Here is a 25,781-nt window from a genome sequence, read left to right as displayed (position 1 = left end):
TTTGGCATGCCATTATAGAATGATGTTCACCATTGGAAGCTGATAACTAAAATAAAAGGTTGATTGTTTGAATCAGAGGCATTAGACCTAAATAGGACAGAGTATGAGCCAGCATTGTATTCTGGGGGAGGCCATCGTTCCAATTCTAAAATCGTCCTGGGTTTCCATTTAAGATTACAAGCCACGTCCCTGTAAACATCATTCTAGTTTAAAAATAAACTTTTGCATTTTTAATCAAAGTAAGTGACAAACAAACTACTGAAGAAAGTTGATGATAAAGGAAGCTGACAACAGGACTGGCTATAAACTGAGCTGATTGATTGCGTGCCTGGACTTCATTTGACTGCAGTCCTTTTTGTTTCTCTTGATGTCCGTAATGCTCGTCTGTTGTTGTTTTAGAGGTCTGCCCTCTAACTCCAACGTACCAAGCATCATAGTTTGGTCTTGTAATTCTTCACTGTCAACACGGGTCATGTTCTCGCTCTGTCTGACGCGTTCCCTCTCTCCGTCTTCCTTTGTCAAACATCAAACCCCCAGTACATCTAGCTGCATTAGAGGGTCATTTCTGCATCTTCATAGTGGAATGGCTTTGGGAGCAGCAGTGTCCCCTGGTACCCTGAGTACACTGCAAAAACCCCAAGTGAAAAAAAAGACCCTCTGTCTCATGCTGCCACAGAACAGGCAATCTGCTGTACAATTTTCTGAGAGTCTCCTGTTAATAAGAACTTTGAGTGCCCCCTTTACTTGCTTTTTGATGTTTTAATTGTGCCATGAAAATTCAAAAGAGTGCAACTGTGAAACCTCAGCCAGCACCACGAGGTAAGCTTCTTCATAATATTGCACATTGCTCCCAAACCAGCACTCGGAGTAATCAGTAATGGGGGTGGGGGGGGAGTGTGGGGGGCTAGAGTGAGGGTTTCTATGGAAACTGGAGCACCAAGTTGGCTCTTCAGTGCAGAGCGCAGTGATTTGTAGCTTGTTTTTTTGTCAAGTAATAAGAGCCATCCTTAAGAATGAGGGCCCTCACTTGGGGCGATAGAAGTAATAGCCCTGTTTATGACATTAGTTTGTTATATGATTATCTGTTTGACTTCAAATGTATTTAAGTGTTTTTTTAATCTCATTTCTAGATAGTCATGAGGGCAAATTGAACTAAATCCATTCACGCACTACCTAAGAGGAACTGACTAATTATAAAGCATAACTATTGTAGTCAAGAGCCTAGCAAACTACTTGCCAGGTAGGTCTGGGCTTACAAATGTGAACTAGACAAAGATATGCTTAAATGTACAAAAGTGAAAGTTTCCACTTTGTAATAATCCTCCTTTTGTTTAAGGGTGCCAAGAAATTCTTAAAAATGCAACTATGAAAGGCCTGAGCTCTGTACTGTATATAGGTTTTGGTGCAAACAGTTGAAATATTATACACGTTCAGTCTACTGGTCTACTGTCCCCACTTTTAATTGCTTTGACTTGTAATCCTTTTGATCATCTCTCTCAGTTCATGAAGTAAGCCTTCTAGTTATATATTTATAATTTTTCAAAATGTGTTGATGATCTCCCTATACAGTTTCTAATGTTCTAATGCCGTTTTTCAGATACATGGCAGTGCCACTGCCTAACTGATCCACAGTTTTGGGTCCCAGTCTTGCAGCCTGATCTCCACATACGTGAATATTTTTTTTCGTCTGGAACAACAGTACATGGTGGGTTAATTAGAGATACTAAATTAGCCTTATGTGCATACTACAAATGCGTTTATCGGTGGGCCCTGTGATGAACTAGCACTCTGTCCAGGACCGATTCCTGCCTTTCACCCTGTGTTCCTTAGATGGTGTTACAAAATGTGAGTTGATATTATTAGTATTTTTATTAGTAAATTAGTATATTTAGAATCAGCAAAACCCCTACCCTCATAGGAAAAAAGGAGGGGAAAATGAAATGAGATGAGACGAGATGAGAAATTCAGTAAAAGGATGAATGAATGAATGGATTCAGGCTGTAAAAAATTGTAACAGCTCTGACAAGCTTCATCAGTCAGGGATGAATCACCCATAATATGAGCTGGCAGCCCATCACCAGTGGTGGGGCACCTGTAAAGAATTAAAGAGAATTCCATCTAGTACAACAATGGTGAGCATTTCTTTTTAAGGATAATGAGCTACCTAAAAGAGCCACGTAAAGAGCAAAGGATCCATTCTGCCACTCAGAGCTAGCACTACATTGGTGTCAGAAGTGGGATGTAAAGGATACATTAACAACAATTTTCTTCTTGTATAACCCAAGAATGCCTCAATGGGCTTTAACAGGCCCTGTTTTTGACAGCACCCCAGTCTTGACTCTCTAAGAAGATGAGAAAAACTCCCAAAAAAGCCCATGTGTACGTGCTTTATAAGTAATAACCATCAGGCATTAAACAGGCACAAACCTCTTGCTGAGTCCAATTTGTAAAGAGCACAGAGGAAAGAAACAATGGGCTCCACATAAGCACAACCAATATGAATCTTCTCAGTCTAAGGTAACTATGTTTAAATCTGATCATTCCCAATTTGCAGTAGTTAATGCATACAAAAATGAAACAGCTATGATAATACATAGTTTATCCAACAGGCTTAGTATTTTATGACACCTGCTGGAGGAAGCTTATACTGTAAAATAATGTGAAAAAGAAAGTACATTACAGCCAGGACATAAAAACAATCTTCTAGTCCACACCATGTCCTAAAATTAGGTAAATCCTACCTCAGGTAACAAAGGAAACATAAATTTGACTTTCTCATTACTTTTTAACATAATTAATGATAACATGCAGAAACCTAGCATTAAAAAAGAAGCACAATAGCTTTGAGCACCACCTTTTACAGTTGCATGATCTGATTGGTCTCTTCTATTCTATTAGAATTATTTTGGACCACTCTTACCTACAAAGCTCTTTTAATTCATTCATTTATGCACACTGTTTTTCAGGTCCCACCACAGCAGAAATTTGGACTTTGACTCATTTTCGACCATTAAGATATAGATTTATTGGTGTGTGATAAGAGGTCCGTGACAGAGCATGATTTTAGAAGAAATAAGAATGTGGAGCCAACCCAGACCATCAAAAGATGTTACGAGGATTCATTATCCATTTTCATCTAAGCTATAGCTTTAAGACAAATTACCTAACATTTCCTTATTCAATACTCTGGAATAAACAGTAGTTTATGAAACAATGAACTGCAAGCCATCCAGGTCTTCTAACTACAAAACAACCCCAAATTATCATCTGTCCACCACCATGCTTGACAGTTAGAATGAGGTTTTTATGATGATATGCTGTGTTTCCCATTAATCAAATAGGGTTTTGTCTATTTTTTGGAGAGAGAGTCTTTTCCCTGCTCACCCTTTCTTAAATGCTATACTTGTTTAGTCATTTCCACATGGATGAGTCATGAAGAAACTTGGACTCTTTGTGTTTTGTTGCAGAATCATACGAGCTAGGCTTTCAACATTTTTTCTGGTAGAAAATAAGCATATTGCTCAAAGAGGGTTATTCCACAGCTGAAACTGCGGTTTGTTTCCTCTGCCACCCTCCAGTACTGCCCCGATTTTCCACATCACCTTTTCTATGCCGATCCATGTGCTCTCATCTGCCTTGTGCAATCCCTGCCTGCACATTCACACTTCCTGTTCAACCTCGTACCACTCACTTGTGGTCAAAAGTAACACTATTTGTGCTCACATTCCCGGCTTTTTAAGAGGATCCTCTTTGGAGGCTCGGCCAGCTGAAAACTACCCCAGCTAATGGATTTTAGCAGCTGAGATGCATGTCCATAGTGCTTTTGCACAAGAAGAAAATGGTTGCAGATATGATGAAAACATAGGGTCTAATAGTGTGAATCTCATTTCTGGTGGAATACCTTCTATCGGGGCGAATCACACTCTTCAGCCTTCCTGGGAAAGCTTATGCCAGGTTGCTAGAAAGATGACTCCACCCAGTTGTGGAACCTCATATCCAGGAGGAGCAATGTGGATTCCATCCAGGCCATGGAATGGTGGACCAGCTCTTTACCTTTATGAGAATTCTGGAGGTGGCACGAGTACACTCGATTGGTCTACATGTGTTTTGTGGACTTAGAGAAGACATATGACCGTGTTCCTCGAGGGATTCTGTGGAGGGTGTTAGGAGAGTATGGAGTTCTGGGGCCCTTAATATGAGTCCTATACAGTCACAGTGAAAGATATGTCTGCATACTTGGAACATACATCAGCACCATTCCAAGTGGGTTTTAGAATTGCGTCACTGCTTTTTGTAGACAATTTGGTCGTGTTGGCTTCATCGGGCTGTTAACTCCAGCATGCACTGGGATGGTTTGCAACCAAGTGTGAAGCGGTAGGGATGAGGATTAGCACCTTCAAATCTGAGGCCATGGTCCTCAGTAGGAAATAGGTGGATTGTACTCTCTGAGTGAGGGCTGAGTTACTATCCTAGGTGGAGGAGTTTAAATACCTTGGGGGCTTGTTCATGAGTGAGGGAAAAGGGATGGTGAGATCGACATATGGATAGGGTAGTAAGAGCAGTTATGCGGCCACTATACTGATCTGCAGTGGAGAAGAACTAGAGGAATCAGGAAGCAAAGTTCTTACCAATCAATTTATGTCTCTACACTCACCTATGGTCATGAGTTTTGGGTAATGACCAAAAGAATGAGATTGTGGGTACAAGCACCTGAAATTAGCTTCATTTGCAGGTGGCTGGAGTGGCTGGACTCTCCCTTAGAGACAGGGTGAGAAGCACACACACCCAGTAGAGGCTCGACACTAATACTGACTAATTTTTCATTGAATACATAATGATCTGGGCAGGAATTGGAGGGAAAACCGATAAAATTAGATTAAATGATGGAGAGAAGAGAGGAGGAGAGGTTGGGATATGTTTCCTATATGTATTCATTTCTCCAGTGTTACAGCCAATCTTAGAAAGTCAATGCCTTAAGTTAAACTCATATTAGTGTTTGCTTAATTTGAACAGAATATCATTTTCTTTCATAGCTATACATTATGGGGTGGCACGGTGGCGCAGTAGTAGCACTGCTGCCTCGCAGTTAGGAGACCCGGGTTTGCTTCCCGGGTCCTCCCTGCGTGGAGTTTGCATGTTCTCCCTATGTCTGCGTGGGTTTCCTCCGGGCGCTCAGGTTTCCTCCCACAGTCCAAAGACATGCCGGTTAGGTGGATTAGCGATTCTAAATTGGCCCCAGTATGTGCTTGGTGTGTGGGTGGGTTTGTGTGTGTCCTGCGGTGGGTTGGCACCCTGCCCAGGATTGGTTCCTGCCTTGGGCCCTGTGTTGGCTGGGATTGGCTCCAGCAGACCCCCGTGACCCTGTGTTCAGATTCAGCGGGTTGGAAAATGGATGGATGGATAGCTATACATTATGGCATAACCTTTTACACTCTGTAAGTTAACATGAGATAGAACCTTCTTAGCTATATCTGTAATAAAGTGAGTTAATTAAGTCAGTTTTGGAATTAGTCTAATTGCCAGCATAGACTGAAAAATCCATTTGCAGTTTGTAAATGAGATAGGCATACAGTTTTCTGACAGTTTAGAAATGGTTCAACTGTATGAGCAAATTTAAAGAGTTAAACAAGATATATGAGCTTTAAACAGAACTTTTCTTAAACAAGAACAGTTTTACCTTGAATTTTTACTAACGCTTTTAACAATGAAGTTATTTTGTCTGTGTAATCATTTCAACGTGTCATACCTTTGCCAGAATCCCATGAAACATACTAAAGCTGCAGAACTTTGGTAATTTTGGGTAAACGCAGCTACACTCAGTACCACAGTTTTCTCATTTGTCAAAAAGTGTTAGCTGGTGATATCTAGGCATATTATTATATTTATTGTATCTTTAAACTGGTTTTGACGAGGTTCCTGGAAGGAATTGTGTAAATTGAATCACAGAAAAGTGGTAAGATATCCCATTTAGCTATGGCCAACTTGTGAACTGGATGAGGCTCTTTAACATGTGTGGCATAATTGTAAAAGAACAACTTAAAAAAACATTGTGAAGCACGGAAGGAAAGTAAGAGGAATGGAAGGCATTGTGATGTTACAGTCCATCTGATGTTATACGTAGCAGTGAGTTGTTTGTTATTGTAATTGAACCTGGTCACAAAGCAAAATATATGACATCATTACACCTAAACATAAATATGGATAATAAGTACAAATGTGCAGCTCCATAACTAGGCACCTAAAATCACCTTAGAGTGACCACGAAGACCACACAGGATGGATTTTAGTATTTGTATTGTGGCAGGTGGCCAGGAACCTTGCCCCACCAGGACGCCTGGATCAGGAAAGGACCAGGAAGGGGGCAATATCTTTCCTGGATGCAAGAGGGCAGCACCCCTGATTTCCATCAAGGGCTACGGACACGGAGCTTGGAAGCCCAACATTGTGGGGGTCCGTGGCCCAACCAAGGGGCTGCCTGGATGGTTCCTGAGCCCTGGAGGACAGCACTTCTGCCACACCAGGAAGTGCTGCCGGAAGACCATCATCAAGCACCTGGAGCACATCCGGGGAATGATAAAAGGGGCCGCCTCACTCCCTTCAAGGAGCCGGAGTCGAGAGGAGGAAGACGGAGCTTAGGGAGGAGTGGAGGCGGCTGAAGACAGAATTAAAGAACTGAAGAGTCGTGAGTGCGTGGAACCAATTGTATATAGAGTATAATAAACCCATGTGTTTTTGAACTTTGGTGTCTGTCTGTGGCAGGACTATCTATTACAGTATGTATAGAGTGGCCATGACATAACTACAACATTGGCTTGGAAGTGAGTAGCACTGCAAGCTTAGACCTAAACTCTCTTCACTTAGCAATCTGCAATGGAATATTGAAAGTGGTTAATTTGAATCAAATGGCTCTTTGTAGACAGTCAGCCAGAGAGATGAATAGACATGCTTATAAAATAATTCTGTTTTTCCCAAACACCAAGTAAAAAAAATGAAATAAGCTTTTTTAAAGTGTCTCCTAACCACTGCGCCTTTGTATATATATATCATCATTCACCAGCAAATGGGAGCTTTAAGTAAAGTAATGACTTTGCTTGTGATTTATTGTGATTTTAATTGCTTATGGTGATTTACAATGGCAAGTGAAATACATCAAGAAAGATGTTGTGATGACACACTTTGTGAAATGTTGCATATGGTGAAGAAAGCAGGCAATTATAATACTAAAGACAAATTCTGAAAGTCAAAAATAGACTATGGCTCTCAATAAAATTCAGACAGATAAAGAAACCTCAATGTGTCGATCTGATAACTATGTGTGAAATTCCAGGTCCTGTTATATGCAAATTATATTCTTTACCAACTTGAGAAAAGCACGTACTTCATGTAGTCAATCTGAAATCCTGGATTACAGTTCAGGAAAGTCATTGCTAAAACCGTTTGTACAGTACAGGACATCAGTATGACAATGGTAGTTCTTCTTGCTCACATTTGTGATTTTGATTTTAAAGTACAGAGACAGAAATGAACCCTTAACTTGTAAAATCTGTCCCACTCTTCATATCCTGGGATATGAATACATTAGTATTCACTTGATAAGGGGAACTTTACACAAATGCATTTACTCTTTTCCTTTCTCTTTTCCCACTACAATAATCTTAAGGTTTTGTGAGTGGACTTGTTTTCACCTTGTTACAGTTGTCATTAAGGTCATACCCATCATGCTATAAACTACAAGTGCCACATTTGTCCAGAATTATTACAGTTTTCATGCTCAATCATGTGTACTAGTTTAAATTTGAACCAGTCATTGAATTTTATTTTATGTACTGCATTTCAAAGAGATTGCTACACCTACACTACAATCAAAGTTCAATTTGAGGTAGGACATAAGGAGATGTTATTCCATTCATACCTAAATACAGTGTTCTGTATTTGTCAGAGCCAATTTTAAGATTTTCAGCCAATTTAAAGGCCATTTAAATTCCCATTGCAAATTGTAAAATACTCTCAGTAGCCACTGCATTAGATGTGGGAGTCCTGCTCATGTACTTAACAAAATCAACTAAATCGATGCCAGCATCATCCAAAAATATTATTTAACTGTACTGTACATAGGCAGGCACCTTAGGACTGTCTGTGAATGAGTGTGCATATAATTCAGTAAAAGGAGCTTTGAAATGCAGAAGACCAGTAGAAGAAAGCCAGCATTCAGTCCAATCAAAACCAGGGAGCAGACAAAGATATCAAAAAATGTAAAGCGGACACACACTGCGTTAGAATGCTACAAGCTACTCAAAGCACATTGCCAAGTGTAGAAACCATGTCCAGAAACCTTAGCAGTAACTAAATTTTATGGTTTTTCATAGCTTTTTCTTAGAGATTTTCTGTTTTTTAATCATCCTTATTGAAAGTTTGAACTATGAAGATACCAAATATTTGGACGTTCTTTGCAAAAAAAAAAAAAAAAAGAGTATTTATTGTTGTTTAAATATTTGGTATCATTCATTCACCTTTTAATTTAGTTATGGGTGCTGCCATTTTGCAAGCCCTTTTCCTACGTTCACAACCTTTCAGACAGATGGTAAATCAGAGTTTATAATATTAAAATGCCACGTGTACTCAGAGCAGACAACTTGGAATAAACTAAAATGCCCGAATTATCTGTGTTTTATACAACCTTAAGTCAGTTGTATAACATAAAACATATAAACTGGTCAGTCGGAATTGCCATTTTTTGGTTGAATTGCATTTGAAGTGATACACATTCATTACATTTATTTGTTCTTTATTTCTATAAAACGTGCCACTTATTGTTTTTTTTTTCTTCTTTTGCAGACGAAATAACAAATAAGCATCAACCTCATGTTTCTTCGAATAGTCCAACCGGAAACTCACCTGAACGCACTGAAGTGGCAACCGTAGACTGACAATCGGACCAAATAGTGTGCCAGTTTGGAGGTGAGGAAATGACTGGTAACCTGTAAATGAAAGACTGCTGCTCTTTCCATATTTTAATTAGGTAAGAATGTCAAATGTCCATGTTGTGAGTATACTACATTTTAATGATAGCTATGTATTAAATGTAATTAGAATTTATCATTCTGGTCTTGCATTAACTGCATATTTTAAATATTAACTTTTGTCCTGCCTTATTAAATCAGGTTGAAGGAACTGCAGATCAATGAGGCCTTTTAAATGTGTCCCTTTAGGGTATGATCAATGTTATTAAATGAATATTGCCCCACACAGCTGACTGCCGGGTCCCTTAAGACTCTGCATTAACTATTCAGCTATTGAGTGTGTTCCAAGAAAATAGCAGCTTGAACTGACATGTCTTATTCAAAAATCAGTTCCTAAAGGGTACAGCAGGAGCCCAGAGAGAAGTATTTTGCTTTTGCTCTCTCGGTTAGACATTGTGACTTAATGGGATTAGCTGGTGCCTCCTCAGGCTTTGCTTTTTTTTTCTAAACACATAGCAGTTGAAAGGAATACAAATATTAAGCTGCAAGCTCACTCACAACATCTTCAGGTCCAATCCAGCGACTGTTTTGTTATATTATTTGGTATCAATATAAAGTTTTCATGAGTGCATAAATTTGCAAAAAAAAAGAATCTCTTATCTCCTTGTTTGGACATAGTGATGAAATGTTCTCTTAAGGCAAAAAATCTGTCTCTTATTGAGCCTTCATACACCCTCCTTTAGACATCTGCATAAAGCGATTGACTATCAGGCACCAATCAGACACTCTTACGGAGTCCTGGGTTCAGATGACAGCATGGCTGTGTGCAGCTCGCACATTATCCTTGTTTTCTATGGCTTTTCTTCAGGTTATTTGGGATCCTCCAACAAAATGAACTGAAGAATTGTGGGCTGAGAACAGCAATATCACCTCTAGTGAGCTAAACACAATATAAATACAATGTATTGTTTTTGAATGACAAGATAAAAAAATCAAATACAAATCATGTTCATTTTGAGTGAATGTCTATATTTTTAACCCTTGCCTGATGTGATATTTTATCAGTGGCAATGCTTAACAGGTAAAAAAAGAGTCAACATATTTCAAGTCCAGTCAAGTTTAGTCTAATGAGTATGTAGTGCAATGAAAGTCACAGCACTCACCGGAACAACAAATATCCTCTCGGTTTAAGCTGTTGAAGTGGTGATGTGTGTTTAATATGAGTTTAATCCACGATAATAACAAGCTGAGCTATAGAGTGGATTTATAAAGTATTCAGACCCCTTCACTTTCAGCAAACTTTACTGTGTTGAAGGTTTAATTTTAAATGGATAAATTTGACATTTTTGCCCATCAATCTACGATCAATACCTCATAATGCAGTGACGTAGCTAGAGTTTGTGTTGCTCAGGGCAGGGCAGTGCTTCAATTTACCACCCTCCAACGTATCTAAGTATGTTAACCTATTTAAATATAAAATTAAAATGACGTATAGAGAAAAATTAAGATAAATTTTGCATACAGTAGATTTATTTATATATAAAGAAACAGCAATCATTTTTCACATATAATTATTTATAAGCATCAACTAGACAAAAATATAGTATAGACGCATAGACGCAGTGATAAGCCATGTTCTAATTATTAGTTTAATATAATTATGCTGCAAAAACCAGAACCAGTGTAGCGTACAAGTGATAGGTGGGGATTTTTTCTGTGCAGAGCAAGAACGCATTTGGATTGATAACGAAATGAAATTATTAATTGTAAATTAGTTGTTTATCTTTCTAGAAATTATTATCACTTTAATGTTTATGTTTATTTTTGTTATTGCCTCATAAATTTCAACTGCTATGTCTGATGCCGTCACAGAAGGACAGTCTGAAGATGATTTTTAAAGCATTTGTGGATAAAAATCAGAGAATTTTACTTTTTTCATTCATTAGTGATATTTTTCCAAACCCTACTGTTTACACATGAATTGTACTGAGCCTTTTGGCCAATAATGCCGCCCGGGGCGGACCGCCCCCACCACCTGCCCCTAGCTACGCAACTGTCATAACGACAAAGAGAAAACATGTTTTCAGGAAGGTTTGCAAATTTCTTAAAAATGCAAAACTGAAATTTGCCATTCAAATAAGTATGCAGACCTTTAATTCAGTACTTTGTAGAATCCACTTTGGCAGCAATTACAGGTTTGAGTCTTCTTGGGTAAGTCTCTAAAATCTTTGCACATCTGGATTTAGGAAGTTTATCCCATTTGCCATTGCAAGCTCTGTTAGATTGGATAGAAACCATCTGTAAACTGCCATCTTCAGATCTTTCCATGGATATGCTATGGAGTTTAAGTCTCTAATTTCTATAATATTCAGATCCATTGTTGAAGCATTCCAAATTGTGGCCAGGTGCATCCTGTTTGCTTTAATTATCCTTGTGATGTGTCTAGAACTTGATTGGGGTCCACCTGTGACAAACTGAATTAATTGGACTTCATTTAGGAACGCACACAGCTGTGTATATAAGGACCCACTCTTTGTTGACCTCCACAGTTAAATGGTGGTGAGGCACCCCAGGGTAAGGGGATATATTCATCAGTGTTAATTTTGACAATTTTAGTTATAGTCACATTTTAGTCATTTCATTATTGTTAGTCTTAGTCTAGCTTTAGTCGACAAAAAATAAATTAATTTTAGTCATGAAAAAGTAAATCGGTTTTAGTCTACTAAAAGTAAAAGTAAATTAGTCAAAAAGTCAAAATCAGATGTATATCTTGTTTAAAATATGAATATGCACAGAATATACTGTAACTCTGTTAGACTAACATGTACACTTAGCAGCCAAACCACATGTAATGATTATTAAACATAAAATGAAGAGTAGGTGTAGAAAAGAATCACTTCAAATGCTCTTGGTCAGATAATGGAGGCTCTGGTCTGTCATCACAGTTTTCTGGACTTCAACATGCCTTAGTTATGCTGCTATAAGATTTTACCAAAAAAAGGCTGGACCAAGCAGCACACATTTGATTTCAGCATCGGGTTTATAAAGAATGAGGTCATCAAGGACTGTTTGATTTATCTGACCATGTGCACAATTTACATTTATTCTCTGATATTTTTTCTCCAGCAGCTGAAAAATACTGCTCAGAATAATACTAAAAATAAAAATTCAAACATTATTATATCTGTACTATTGAATTAGTGAATTCCAAAATAATTTAGAATACTTACATTTAAACATACAGTGGTGTGAAAAACTATTTGCCCCCTTCCTGATTTCTTATTCTTTTGCATGTTTGTCACACAAAATGTTTCTGATCATCAAACACATTTAACCATTAGTCAAATATAACACAAGTAAACACAAAATGCAGTTTTTAAATGATGGTTTTTATTATTTAGGGAGAAAAAAAAAATCCAAACCTACAAGACCCTCTGTGAAAAAGTAATTGCCCCCTTGTTCAAAAATAACCTAACTGTGGTGTATCACACCTGAGTTCAATTTCCGTAGCCACCCCCAGGCCTGATTACTGCCACACCTGTTTCAATCAAGAAATCACTTAAATAGGAGCTGCCTGACACAGAGAAGTAGACCAAAAGCACCTCAAAAGCTAGACATCATGCCAAGATCCAAAGAAATTCAGGAACAAATGAGAACAGAAGTAATTGAGATCTATCAGTCTGGTAAAGGTTATAAAGCCATTTCTAAAGCTTTGGGACTCCAGCAAACCACAGTGAGAGCCATTATCCACAAATGGCAAAACATGGAACAGTGGTGAACCTTCCCAGGAGTGGCGCCAACCAAAATTACCCCAAGAGCGTGAGACGACTCATCCGAGAGGTCACAAAAGACCCCAGGACAACGTCTAAAGAACTGCAGGCCTCACTTGCCTCAATTAAGGTCAGTGTTCACGACTCCACCATAAGAAAGAGACTGGGCAAAACCGGCCTGCATGGCAGATTTCCAAGACGCAAACCACTGTTAAGCAAAAAGAACATTAGGGCTCGTCTCAATTTTGCTAAGAAACATCTCAATGATTGCCAAGACTTTTGGGAAAATACCTTGTGGACTGATGAGACAAAAGTTGAACTTTTTGGAAGGCAAATGTCCCGTTACATCTGGCGTAAAAGGAACACAGCATTTTAGAAAAAGAACATCATACCAACAGTAAAATATGGTGGTGGTAGTGTGATGGTCTGGGATTGTTTTGCTGCTTCAGGACCTGGAAGGCTTGCTGTGATAGATGGAACCATGAATTCTACTGTCTACCAAAAAATCCTGAAGGAGAATGTCCGGCCATCTGTTCGTCAACTCAAGCTGAAGCGATCTTGGGTGCTGCAACAGGACAATGACCCAAAACACACCAGCAAATCCACCTCTGAATGGCTGAAGAAAAACAAAATGAAGACTTTGGAGTGGCCTAGTCAAAGTCCTGACCTGAATCCAATTGAGATGCTATGGCATGACCTTAAAAAGGCGGTTCATGCTAGAAAACCCTCAAATAAAGCTGAATTACAACAATTCTGCAAAGATGAGTGGGCCAAAATTTCTCCAGAGCGCTGTAAAAGACTCATTGCAAGTTATCAAACGCTTGATTGCAGTTATTGCTGCTAAGGGTGGCCCAACCTGTTATTAGGTTCAGGGGGCAATTACTTTTTCACACAGGGCCATGTAGGTTTGGATTTTTTTTCTCCCTAAATAATAAAAACCATCATTTAAAAACTTAATTTTGTGTTTACTTGTGTTATATTTGACTAATGGTTAAATGTGTTTGATGATCAGAAACATTTTGTGTGACAAACATGCAAAAGAATAAGAAATCAGGAAGGGGGCAAATAGTTTTTCACACCACTGTACCCTTAAAAGCTGTTTTTGTAACAAATACTTTTACAATCTGGTTGTGGTGTTATGGGTCCACAGCTCGCTCAGCAAAGGCCGTTTTTATTTAAATAAATAATCACCGCACTCGTGGCGGCTTAGTGAGGAGGTGTGGTGGCCATAGCAAGCCACAGGGCGATCTGTGGTGTGGGTGTTTCTCACCTAGTGCACAGGTGAAGGGACTGCCCACAACTGTGCTTGTTCCTGTGGCTAATGTGCTGCAGCTGCTATGGCCCCGCCCCCCTCAATATAAAGAAGCGCGAGTCGGCTAGGAGAATGAAAAAAAGAGAACAGAGTAAAAGGAGAAAGAACAGAGGAACAAAGAGAACGAACGAAAAATGGAGGAAAAAAAAGGAACAAGGAAGATAGAGAAAGACGGAGGTGACTGGAGAAAGCAGGAGGGAGAGATGGTGCGTGTGGACGAGCGCGTGAACGAGCGCTCGCGGGCAGCTGCATGGAAGCCTGGGTGTTAGGCTGACACCCAGGAGTTGAAGTAGAAGTTGCTCCTGCTGAGCGATCATGTAGCGGGAGTGACCAAAGAAGGAGAGACTGTCCGCGTAAGGCCGGGGAGGTGGCGGGAGTCGGGAGGCTTGGAGGTGAAGTCCTTGCTGTGGGCGTCCTGGAACCCAAGGAGTCCAAGTCTCGGGCCTGGGATAAGTGCCAGACTGAAGCCAGGATCAGGAGGTCTCCAGACCTGTGTGTATGAGAGAAAGGGCAGCTGCAGAGAGAGCGTTTCGCCTGTTGCAAAGCCCAACCGGGAGAAACAGGTGAGACGCTAGCGTAGAAGAGCACCGGGCTTATTGGTTTTAAGAATGCTTCCAGCAACATTTTAACCTCTGGTTTTAAAGGATTGGTTTTTTTTTTGTACTGTTTTTAATCTCCACGTTTGTTCTTTTATGAATTATTTATTTGAAGAAGACTTTATTGACCAGTTTTGAATCACTGCTCATTGTGGACACTTTGTTTTTGTTTTGTTGGATTTTAAATAAAAGCACTTTGCACTTTTTTACATCATCCCCTTGTCAAATATGATTGCCTCACTGTCTAGCTCACCTCGGTTATATCTATTGACGGTGTTGGGTTCAAGGACTCCCGAACAGCGGATGGGAGCATGCAGCAGAACCCACATCGTCACACTGGTTTGTCTGAGAATAAATCTGTTAGGTTTGCACCATTTGCTATTGTAAAATATACATTTACACAATTTGCTTGTTAAAAAAACTCACTAAAGAGTAACATTTAATGGATGAGTCATATTTTTTACATGATATATTTTTCCAATATTTCAGAACTCTTGTAAAAGAGACTTTGCTGTGCTGTCTCCAAAGTGTCTAACATGAGTGATCAGACTTTGTTATTGCTTAGCCTGGATGTGTGCAAATCCACAATTACAAAAGTTACCTGTCAATTAATCATAACTATTACATTCACTAATGTGCCATTCTAGTACATGACATCAGTGCTTTTACTACGTTCTTACATTAGTTTGCCCTCAAAAACCAAACAAATACACATTTAGTGTCTTCAGATTTGTATTCATCAATGAAGCAATGCAGTTTTGCCGTACTGTACCCAAACATATTGTATTAATTGGTAGATGTGCCTCAAGCACTGAAATCTTAACTACATTTTATGTTAGTACAGTATTAGCAAATGGAGCATCTGCATTTCATCAGTGATGTAGACAAGCCAATAGCCACTTTGTTTGAAACTTGCCTTGATGTTTAATTGCTATGGCTGTTGTCGTCACTGCCACTGTACCTGTTTGTGTAAGTGGATGCGTGCAAGGCGGCGTCACCTGCAACCCTGAACTGTATCCACCAGTTACAAAACAGATGGATGCACAGATGAGTAGATGTGTAGATGGTGTAGATGTACTCATTACAATCAAAGAAAGACTGCAAAGCTTCTGTACCTTATTTGGGTCTGTGTAGGACCCTGTATTAAAACCAATTAATCCCCCCATAATTTCATCTGCTGTAACAAATGCATGACACTACAAGCTAAACAGTTACAACTCACATCTGAGGCTGAGCGCATCTGATTGTGCACTCAAAACTGCATAAATCTGTTTCTTAACTAACTCATAAAGGAATACAACTGGGCAAGAACAAAATCCTGTGTGTGTCTGTGTGTTGGCTTTTTTTCATTGATATGCACGTTTTCCCCATTCGCACTTGACGCATTTGTATTAGCAGAGTGAACGAGAGCCAGAGATAACAGTATTGGCATTGGGCAAGTCGCCACCCAGATAACATTACATACCTTGGCATGAATCTCAGGATGGCACGCCTCTAAATGATTCTTTAGGTTTGTGGTGTTCTTTCCCATGAGCTTCATTCCACGTGGCATACTCTGAATTTTATTTTTGATCAAAGTTGGTCCATATGTCTGACCGCTTTTTTTGCCCGAGAAACACGTTGGCCGACATAGCAGAGTAGAGTGGAGCGGGATTCTAGCTGACATGATGATTTCCTGATGGCACCCAAACTTAGTGTTATCCCATTACAAGCATTGCAATTACAAATTTTTAAAATTGCACCACAGCATTCAAGCTCGTTATTTGGTGTGCAATGTCATTTGTAACAGAGATGTGCAAAGAGCTTCACATCGCTCACCACCCAAATCATCTATCTGTAACATTTTCATTTTGTTTAGTTTTTGTCAACAATGATTTTAAAAGCATTCATCTTAGTTTTCGTCATTAAAGTCACATTTTTATTTAGTTTTCGTTACATTTTCATCACTGAAAAAATGTCATTGACGAGCATTTTTCTTCTTAGTTTTTAATCAACAAAATTAAGATTGAAATTCATTTCTGAAGGTTTGAGTGTTCCCAGGATTACAGCGGCCTCTCTAATTGTTAAATGGAAGACGTTTGGAACCAACAGAACTCTTCTTATAGTTGGCCCTCCAAATAAATAGATCTACCAGGCAAAAAGTGTCTTGGTCAGGGTGCCCAATAGTCACTCTAACAGAGCTTCAGAAGTCTTCTGCTGAGACGGGCAAACCTGTCAGAAGAACTACCATTCGGAATTTACCAAACCTCATTTAAAGGACTCTGGTAGCATGAGGAAAAAGATTCCCTGGTCTAATGAGACAAAACTGAACTCTCTGGGTAGAATTCCAAGCACTATGTCTGATGAAGACTATGCACTTCTCATCAGCTGCCTGAAGCCATCTCTACTATTATATGAAGCATGCAACCCTTTAGACTGGCCTGACGATTAACCCTTCAGCACAATGACTTGAAGCACACAGCCAAGGTAATGCTGGAGTTGCTCTGGGAAAAATCTCTGACTCTCCTTGAGTGGCACATCTAAAGCCTCAACTTAAGTTCCATAGAACATCCAAGGAAAGACCTTAAGATGGCAGTTTACAGATTCTTCCCCTCCTGCCTAATGGAGCTTGAGAGCATCTGCCATGAACTGCCCAAGTCCAGGTGTGCAATGCCTATAGAGACTTACCCAAGAAATCTGAAAGCTCTAATTTTTGCCAAATTGGATGTTACGATGTACTGAATTAAGGGTCTGAATACTTGTATGAATGACAAATTTCAGTTTTTGATTTTGAATACATTTGCTTTCTGAAAACATGTTTTCACTTTGTCATTATGGGCTATTGAACATAGACTTGGGAGCAAAATGGGCAAATTTATCTGTTTAATATTAATTCTATAAAACTATACAGCAAGCAAAAAATGAAGTGGTCTGATTCCACTGTACATCTCCCAGTTATTTCTCACTTTCTAAATACTGCCTTTTTTCTGCAGGTTCAATCATTTTGTCATTATGCTGAGTGGGTGAGTGTGCCCAGTGGTGTACTGATGGCCCACACAGAACTGGTTTCCATCTTATTTGTCACACGCATCTTGCCAGGTACTAATATAAGCAAGTTCAGAAAATCAGGACATCTGAGAAATAACCTTGGGATTTCCCCAAGAATCATCCCATGACAGACAAGGAAATGTTCAGCTGAATATTCCAAATTCTGCAATGCACCCCAGTAACAAACTATCAGCTCTGGCTCACAAACTGTCATTGTCCTCTAGATCAGCTTCTCAAATATTACATCTTGGTGTCAATGGCCTGTCAGATATGAAACACAGCCTTGTCAGATTTATCCAGCCCTTTTTTCCATTTTATTTTGACCCTCACTTAACTAAAAAACTATACTCCCCAAGTGCTTTCATTGTTTATCAATGACACTGGTTGATCCTAGGGATCAAGGCTAAGCTAGGCCTGATGGACGACTCCATAAGGGCCAGAGGCTTCAGTCAACATAATGCCACTGCCTGTAGACTCACTTACTGTATAGGTTTACTGACTTTACAAAAGCAAAGCCTAGAAGAATACTGTACAAAAAATAAATTAAAGGAAAAATTCCTTGATTAAACCGATCCTAAACATGAAAAATAAATGCTCAAGCTGGTCTACAACTTCTCTTATATGAATTTGTTTTGCATTATAAGCATATATGGTTATTACTGTCACATAGTCAGAGTACAGTGAAATTCTTATATGTATGTCCTAATCAACACTCAACATGTTGTCACTCTCTGGCGCCACAATCTTATTTGAAAGTTTTGTCTTCCTTACATAAAAGAGCTAGATAAAAAAATCTCAGAACATTTTTGTCATAGAAATATAAAGTTCTAGTACAGTACCTGTGACCATGGGGATTCTTTTAGGTACAACATGTTTACTAGCTAACATTTTATTTGTTTTCTAGTAGACGACCATCAAAAATAATGTCTAAAAACAAAACAGCAAGTGGCTCATGGTGCCTGCACTGCAGCAACTTCTTGGGTGTCTGCCTGGTGAGCCGTGACTGGCAGAACTAACCTTGCTGAGTGTCATATTGTGCCCGTCTTGCATTTAGTAACATCTTTTGTTGTGTCACATATGTGTGTCAGAGGGTCACATTCCAGGCTCATAAGAGGTAAGCACTACCACTCTGGGACATGAGGGGACACTATTGCTGATGGTATTGTCTATTTTTCCACCCACAGCTCTGAGAAGACGCCTAATGAGGGTGTCCCTGCCAAGAGGGACTTCCAGGGTCTATAAAACCAAGAAGCCCCCAGAAGGAAGATCTAAAGCTGTGACCACTCTACAGAGCTTGACCCACTCCTATTCAGCCTACTAGCTAATTTGTTCTTATTATGCACCACTGTACATCTGTTTATTTTACCTAAAAGGGGTAACTGAAACTCTTCATTTTTGGACATGGGTATTCCATGGGTTGACAGCAGTGTCTGAATGACCAACTGTGTCCTATGTTTCTACTACTACTACTGCCTGCTATGCCAACTGGCATGGAGGGCAGCAATAAAGTTCTTCCACTTATGTTATATATCAAAGCTTGTGTATGGTGCTCCAGCTGTGGTCCATGGCCTTCATTTGTTTTTCCACAGTTTGCCTCCAGGTGTTCTTTGGACTGCTTCTCTTATGTTTGCCTTCTGGTGTCCAGTGGAGAGCTGTTCTTGTGATGAAGTCTTGCTGTCTGCTGATGGTGTGTCCAATCCATCTCCATCTTCTTTTGATGATGGTATCCATGCTCTCTTGCTTGAATCTGGTGAGCAGCTCCTGATTTGAGATGGTTTGTGGCCAGAAAATTTGAAGAATGTTCTTCTCAGACTACTGGTGTAGAAAGTTGACAGTTTGGAAATGACTCCTTTTGATATCTGCCTGCATTCTGATCCATACAAAAGAGTGGACATAACGCAGTTCCAGTAAAGCCTTAGATTGGTGTCGATACTGTACTGAGATGAAAGAAGCAAGTTTTTAAACAACAGTGTGCTCAGGTTCAGGGGGTGTGGGTACATGTAGTAACATACTCATGTGGCCCTGGGGTGTTTAATAAGGAAACTGACTAATTCACATTCACATACAGATACAACCACTGTGTCCACCCTCACCCATGATAGGTTATAAGGAGCCTGAGATGGTTAGATCTGGGAGGTTTGAGAGAAAGACAGAGAGAAGGTTTTGGGAGTACAAACCAGCAGGGTGGAAGGAAGAAAGAGTGGTGGTGACCCTGTGATGGGGCAAGAGGAAGGATGCTGCAGGGTGAGTTGCTCCTGCTGAACATTCTTGAGGAGTGGGTATAAGCAAGTGCTCAGGGAGTCTTACAGGACCTACATCAGGAGGCAGGGCAATGAAGGTCTGTTTCTGAGTGCCTCAGCGGGTCCTGCCTGAGGTGGCTGGGATGAGAGCCACAGAGAGGGATTGCGGCCATCGGCAACTCAGCCTGTCTGTAAGAACTGAGAAGGGTGAGCTGAGGAGATGAAGTAGAAAGACATGCTGTGCTGATGCTGAAAGAGAGGATGAGGCTAAAATCGGGAGGCAAGGCAGGATCATGGCAGACTGAAGAGGCAACTGCTGCTGCCGAGTGGACTGTTAAGGCTGAGCAGCAGACATGTGAATATAGAAGGATGCACTGGTTTTAATGAATGGATCCTGACTCTGTTTTTATGTCCTTATTAAACTTCCCCCAGTTTAACTTTCAATGAAACCTTTTGTTTGATAAGGTAAATACCAATAAGGGAGAGAGAGCAAGGCACAGGAAGACAGGCATAACAAAGTAAGTTTTACACGTTGACTTCTTTAAAGATACTTAGGAGAGATTATATCAATGAAGAGGTATCTGGAGATTTGATGTTTGTAAGAGATATTGATTACTAAAAACATAAAAGCCCAGTTTTATTGATGTATTTAGGCATTTTGAAGTTCCTTGCTCATACACACATATTCAAATGAACACAAGGGAAAATACATACAAGCACTTTGGTTTATGGAATTCTGCAGGGTTTATAGGAGAATGGATGTGATAGCAATTCTTGTTTTTATAGACTTTGAAGAAACTGGCACCTCTAGTTATCTTTTATTAGCCTCAGTCTCCATAACAAACCTTTCCCATACACCACACTTTATGCTGCTAATGCTCTCAAGAAAAGGAAGTTTGTTAATGCAAAGTAACCATTTGCAGCCAAGTGTGTCCACAATATATGTATATTTTTTTAATCATATCTCTTGTTTATTTCATGTTTCAGCCTTGATTTCCCCATGAGGTCAGAACATACTGTAAAAACAAAACTGACGAGTTCTGAAAGCCGAGCATGGAAGTTACCTCCTGATTCCGAGACACTTTTTTTTACATTTTAAAATTTTGAATGCATCATAAATGATAAACTGGAAAACACTTACTTTCATCTGAACTCTGTTTGTCATCCCAGGTTCGGATATAATCATCCTGAAAAAAATGAGAAATAACATAACTTTACATTTCCAGGCCCAGTGCTGGGCATCACATTTAAGGCAGAAGCCACTCCATCGTAGAGCAGTCACACACAAGCCTCCGCAGTCACTGTCACATTCACATGAGGCCACCAGTTAAACTATGATGGGGATGTAGGAGGAAATTTGGAATAGCAGGAGCAGAAACTGGGAGAACATGCAAACTCCACACAGACAACAGTCCAGTCTTATTATGCTAGACCCTTATGGCAGCAATATGGCACATTGATTCTCCCATATGGTAAAACAAAGTAGGTAGAAAGTCATTATCAGTAGCCTTTAATGATTTTACACAGCTAATTATAAAATTTACTCTTCATAACACAATATTGGCAAACATAATCCAAATCAGAGACGTGGATGATGTGATAATGAGAGGTCCGCGGCAGTGCAAGTTTTAGGATAATGCAGTACATTTTTGCTGGAGGTGTTGCGTAGGTGAGCGTTACCAAAGCAGAGCGGCTCTGGGGCGTATGTGGGGTGTTGATTAAATATTCACGTGTGAAAGTGCGCAGCAGCCAATTGCCTCATTAGTGCCCTGGCGTTTGTGATTACGCTGCCTGCACCAGCAAATGTAGTTCAAAAAGGAAGAGAAAGTGGAGGCTTTGGAAAGAAAAGTGGAAGTGAGGAGTCAGCATGGTCAGACCCCTGTGTGGAGCAAAGGCATGGCACTCTGAGGGGGTGTCCCTGTTGAGCACATTTGTTGGAGCAGGGACTGGGATTGAAGCCCCTCAGGGATCCAAAAAGCACTGAGGGAGAATAAAAGATGACAGAGGTCCAGCTCCATGCGTTTAGGCAGAGGTTTGCAGGACGGGAGTCAGGAGAGAGCGACCGCAGCTGCCGGTGTATCTGTCTGTTGGGTTGAGCTGGGGAGGCATAGATTGAGACGCCAGGAAAGGATTAATGATCATCACAGGGGACCTGGTTTCCCTAGTGGATTTTAATTATTTATTGGTTTTTAGCTAGCACATGAGCATTTTATTTTGCCATTATTTATTTAATGGATTTGTACACTTGCCACTTTGGGGATTTGAACCCAAGACTGACTTACATAAATAAAAGCACTTGGCACAATGTTACACTAGCTCTCTTGTGTAAGTGTCTTCATTGTGCTGCCTCAACTCGGTTTAGGATTATCGACAGTCTGGGTCCAAAAGATTACTTCTTGGCCAACTCGGAACGTTACAAATGGGCAACAGCTGATCCAGGAATCGACCCTAGACTGAGTGCCAGTCCATCACAGACCTCAGTTTCACATATACATGGGAGCAATCTGGATAACTTAACTGGCACGTCTGGCTGGGATGTGGAAAGGAAACTGGAGCAACAAGAGGAAAGCTCACAAGCACACTGAGTGGGCACACAAATTCCACTTAGACCACACAATTTCATATCATACTTTATTTTATATAGTGCTTTTATTTCTACGGGATTATCTAAGAAATCAGAAAACAATGACAATTGGAACAGTTTCACATCAGTTTTTCTTTTGTATAGTGCCTTTCATACTTAGCCTTTTGAGAAAACCATTTATTATGAAAAGCAAAGCAAAATCAGTAATGACGGACTTAAACAAGAGATTTCTTCACTGAGTTTCAAATCTGTTTTTATTATTGAAAGCCAGTCTATTTAATAAGTAAAATGATGTACCCATTAAAGTCATCTGTATTTAAATGTGTTTATTAAGAAGTAAGTTAGCCAGGGTGACAAGACAGAAGCCATTCTTGTCTTCTTAACATCCATAGCTATTTCCAACATGTTTGCTTTATAGATGTTACAATTTAACTAATTAAACCTGAATAAAGCAAGCTCTTTAGCCGTTTAAGTCTTATACTGCTGTTTGAATAAAAACTGTCCCAGTATACTCTTTATTTATTAAAAGACTTTTCGAAACATTTTTTGTTCTTTTCTTCTGTCAAGCTGAATGCCAAATTATAATTTTTATGGGCGGACACAAAGCATTTAATTAGATTCAAAGAGCACAAGTGCTGCATAGATAATTTCCATCAGAGCAGCACATCAAAAGTCTGCTAAATAACCAGAGTTGTCATTTCTGGCACTTTGAAATCCTGGAGGCTTTGTACTTGGTGAGAGATGAAATGTCAGGAAACATTTTCAAGGCGAATTCTGTCACCCATTTATGATTCAGTTGGCTGAGCCCGGGCACAAGTGCTGTACGTACACAAATGCTGAACATACACAACTTCGGTCACAATGTTACCTTGTATGATTTTCTTTTTTTTTTTAATATTAAACCTAATTGTCTGAAATCTGATGAGTAGCATTCTTATGCAAAGGGATAGCAGGACAATGGGAAGAGACGTTTTCTTTTCACTACATCTAGAATGGGGCTTCCCTTCGCCAGTGATAAAGCAGTCAGGAGATTTTAGTTGGCAGGTGCCTGCCCCCAGCTCCTTGCAATTTATTAACAGCTGTGAAAAGGCCTATCTGTGGGGCACCTACATTATAACCAGGCTGATAGGTAGGTGGACTCGACAACGGAGGAAAACGAGTAAACAGTAAAGAGTAAAAGATCCCCTGAAAAAAATGCTATAGCTGCCCATGGAGTCAGAGGTAAATGGATACACTTCTAGCCTCTAAATACCTAAAGAAGCCACGCGGGCCCTAGTAAACTGGGTGGTTGCTTTATATTTTCTTATGGAGTTCTCACCACCAACACAGTGATTATAACTGCTTCCTCAGTGCTCCAGGGTTTGATTTCTAGCATGATTGTGTGGGGTTTGTACGTGTATGAGTGTGCCAGTACACTCTTGCTCACACTTGGATATTTACCATAACCAACCTGCCCAGCACACAGATCTTTAGAATGTGAGGGAGTAATGCGAGCACCAGAAGAACATTCAGAAAGACACAGGAAGAATGTGCAGACTCTACAAGAGAAGACTGAATAAGCACTTGCCAGTGTGACACCATGCTACTCATGGTCTTCACTTGCTGCTAAAATGTAGTATGTTTCTGCAAACAAACCTACGTTTACCCAATTTTATGTTCATTACAATCAGAAGGAAGGCAGCTATGAACAAATGTAAACGCCATGCAGACTCTGACCGGTCCAAGAGTAGAATCCAGTTTGTAGCTCTGTGAGGCAACAGTGGAAGCAACCACAGTACAATACATCCACCTATCCATTATTAAATCTACATCTTGCTTTTCAAGGTTTTCAGGATGAATACCTCCTCCAGCGGCATTGGGTACAAGTCAAGAACCAACCCTGGGTGAGGAGTCATACACATTAGTAATGTCGATTAACTTGACACCAGTCTAGCGGGGCCAGATGTGACTTTCAAACGCAAAAACATGTCTGGAATAACCCATTAAAACATTTGTAGTGACTAGCGGCAAAATCTGCCACTGACAGAGCCATGCCCAGAGGACGTCTTCTTAAAACACCTGCCCCCAGCTTTTCCAGTTTGTGTACTTTAAATGCATGGGGTTTCAGGGACAGAGCAAATAATGCTAAACAAAATACTTGATGCTGAGAGAAAATAAAAATTGCTGTTGTTCATTCAGGAGCTCAGTAGCACAAGGCAACTGAAGGTTACCTGTAATGAGCATGGCGACAGAAAAGACAGGCACACACACGTAGACCACTGCGCTACTTGGCTCCATGCGTTTGTCTGCTATGATATCTTTCTGTCATTTTAACTATTGTGTCACTAAAAACAGCAAGTAGAGTTTAGATAAGCATTGTGGTCGTTGGATATCCAATAGTTAAAACACTTCAGCTATTTTGTGATGGCATGTTTGCATTTCCAGTCAGGCAGCAATGTTAACTTCCTTTAGATATTTGTTTAGACATACTACTGTATAATGCATCCCGGCCGATATCGCTATACGTCACAACCAAATTTGTGAACGAACTTTCCTTCCCCACATCCCCACAAATACAGTATGTAAATAACTTAAAAGAAAGAAAACCCTTCGCCCCAGACAAACCCCAAAATCCAGGCAGTTTCCAGACACTTATGATAACGTTAATCCATTTTCCTTGTTCTCTTTTCCAGAGAGTCTCCAAACACGCTACCACAAATAAGCAAGGATCACTCTTAGGCCAGGTTTATACTTCACGTGACGCGACACGTGCTCCAGCAGATGCTACTGCTATGCAAGTGTTGTACTGTTTATACTTGCACGCATACATTACATAAATCTAGAAGATTCCACCAGGTGGCAGTGTGAGATATTATAACAGTGAGAACAGGTTCGGCTTCGCTGTGTTGTGAATTGCCTGAAACATCCATTAAATTCCGAGGACACCTTGCCACAATATCTCTGAAAAGGATGTTTAATGATTAAATCCATCAATCCAGGGATGTGCCCATTCCAGCTAGCATTGGGCATGAGGCAGAAACAATCCGTAGAAGGGGCATCAGATGAATACAAGCTCTCACATACACTAGCGTTATTTTAGCATCACCAAATACCCAAATCTGCATATCTTTGGAAAGAAATCGGAACACACTGTGGCAACCTAGCAGGAGAACATGGAAACTCCAGGCAGGGAACACCAGCGACGTGACTCCCTGCTCAGCCACTGTGTAACCCCCATGTGTGTAATTATTAACAGTATTCATCCAACCATCCATCGTCTAACCCGCTGAATCCGAACACAGGGTCACGGGGG

General features: G+C 40.0%; 1 protein-coding gene across 1 annotated transcript in view; it reads right to left on the bottom strand.

Moving 5' to 3' along the window:
- The window catches only part of spock2 (SPARC (osteonectin), cwcv and kazal like domains proteoglycan 2), a 311,728-nt gene that overhangs the window by 62,026 nt on the left and 223,921 nt on the right, over nucleotides 1-25,781 (bottom strand). Inside the window, exon 3 of the mRNA XM_039772702.1 lies at nucleotides 21,047-21,092. Within this exon, the coding sequence (XP_039628636.1) occupies nucleotides 21,047-21,092 (46 nt within the window). The remainder of the gene's footprint in view (nucleotides 1-21,046; nucleotides 21,093-25,781) is intronic.

This window comes from Polypterus senegalus, chromosome 1 (genome assembly GCF_016835505.1).
Source record: "Polypterus senegalus isolate Bchr_013 chromosome 1, ASM1683550v1, whole genome shotgun sequence".
Taxonomy (NCBI): Eukaryota; Metazoa; Chordata; class Cladistia; order Polypteriformes; family Polypteridae; genus Polypterus; species Polypterus senegalus.
Note: the sequence above shows the minus strand (reverse complement) of the source record. Positions and strands in the feature narration are given on the sequence as shown.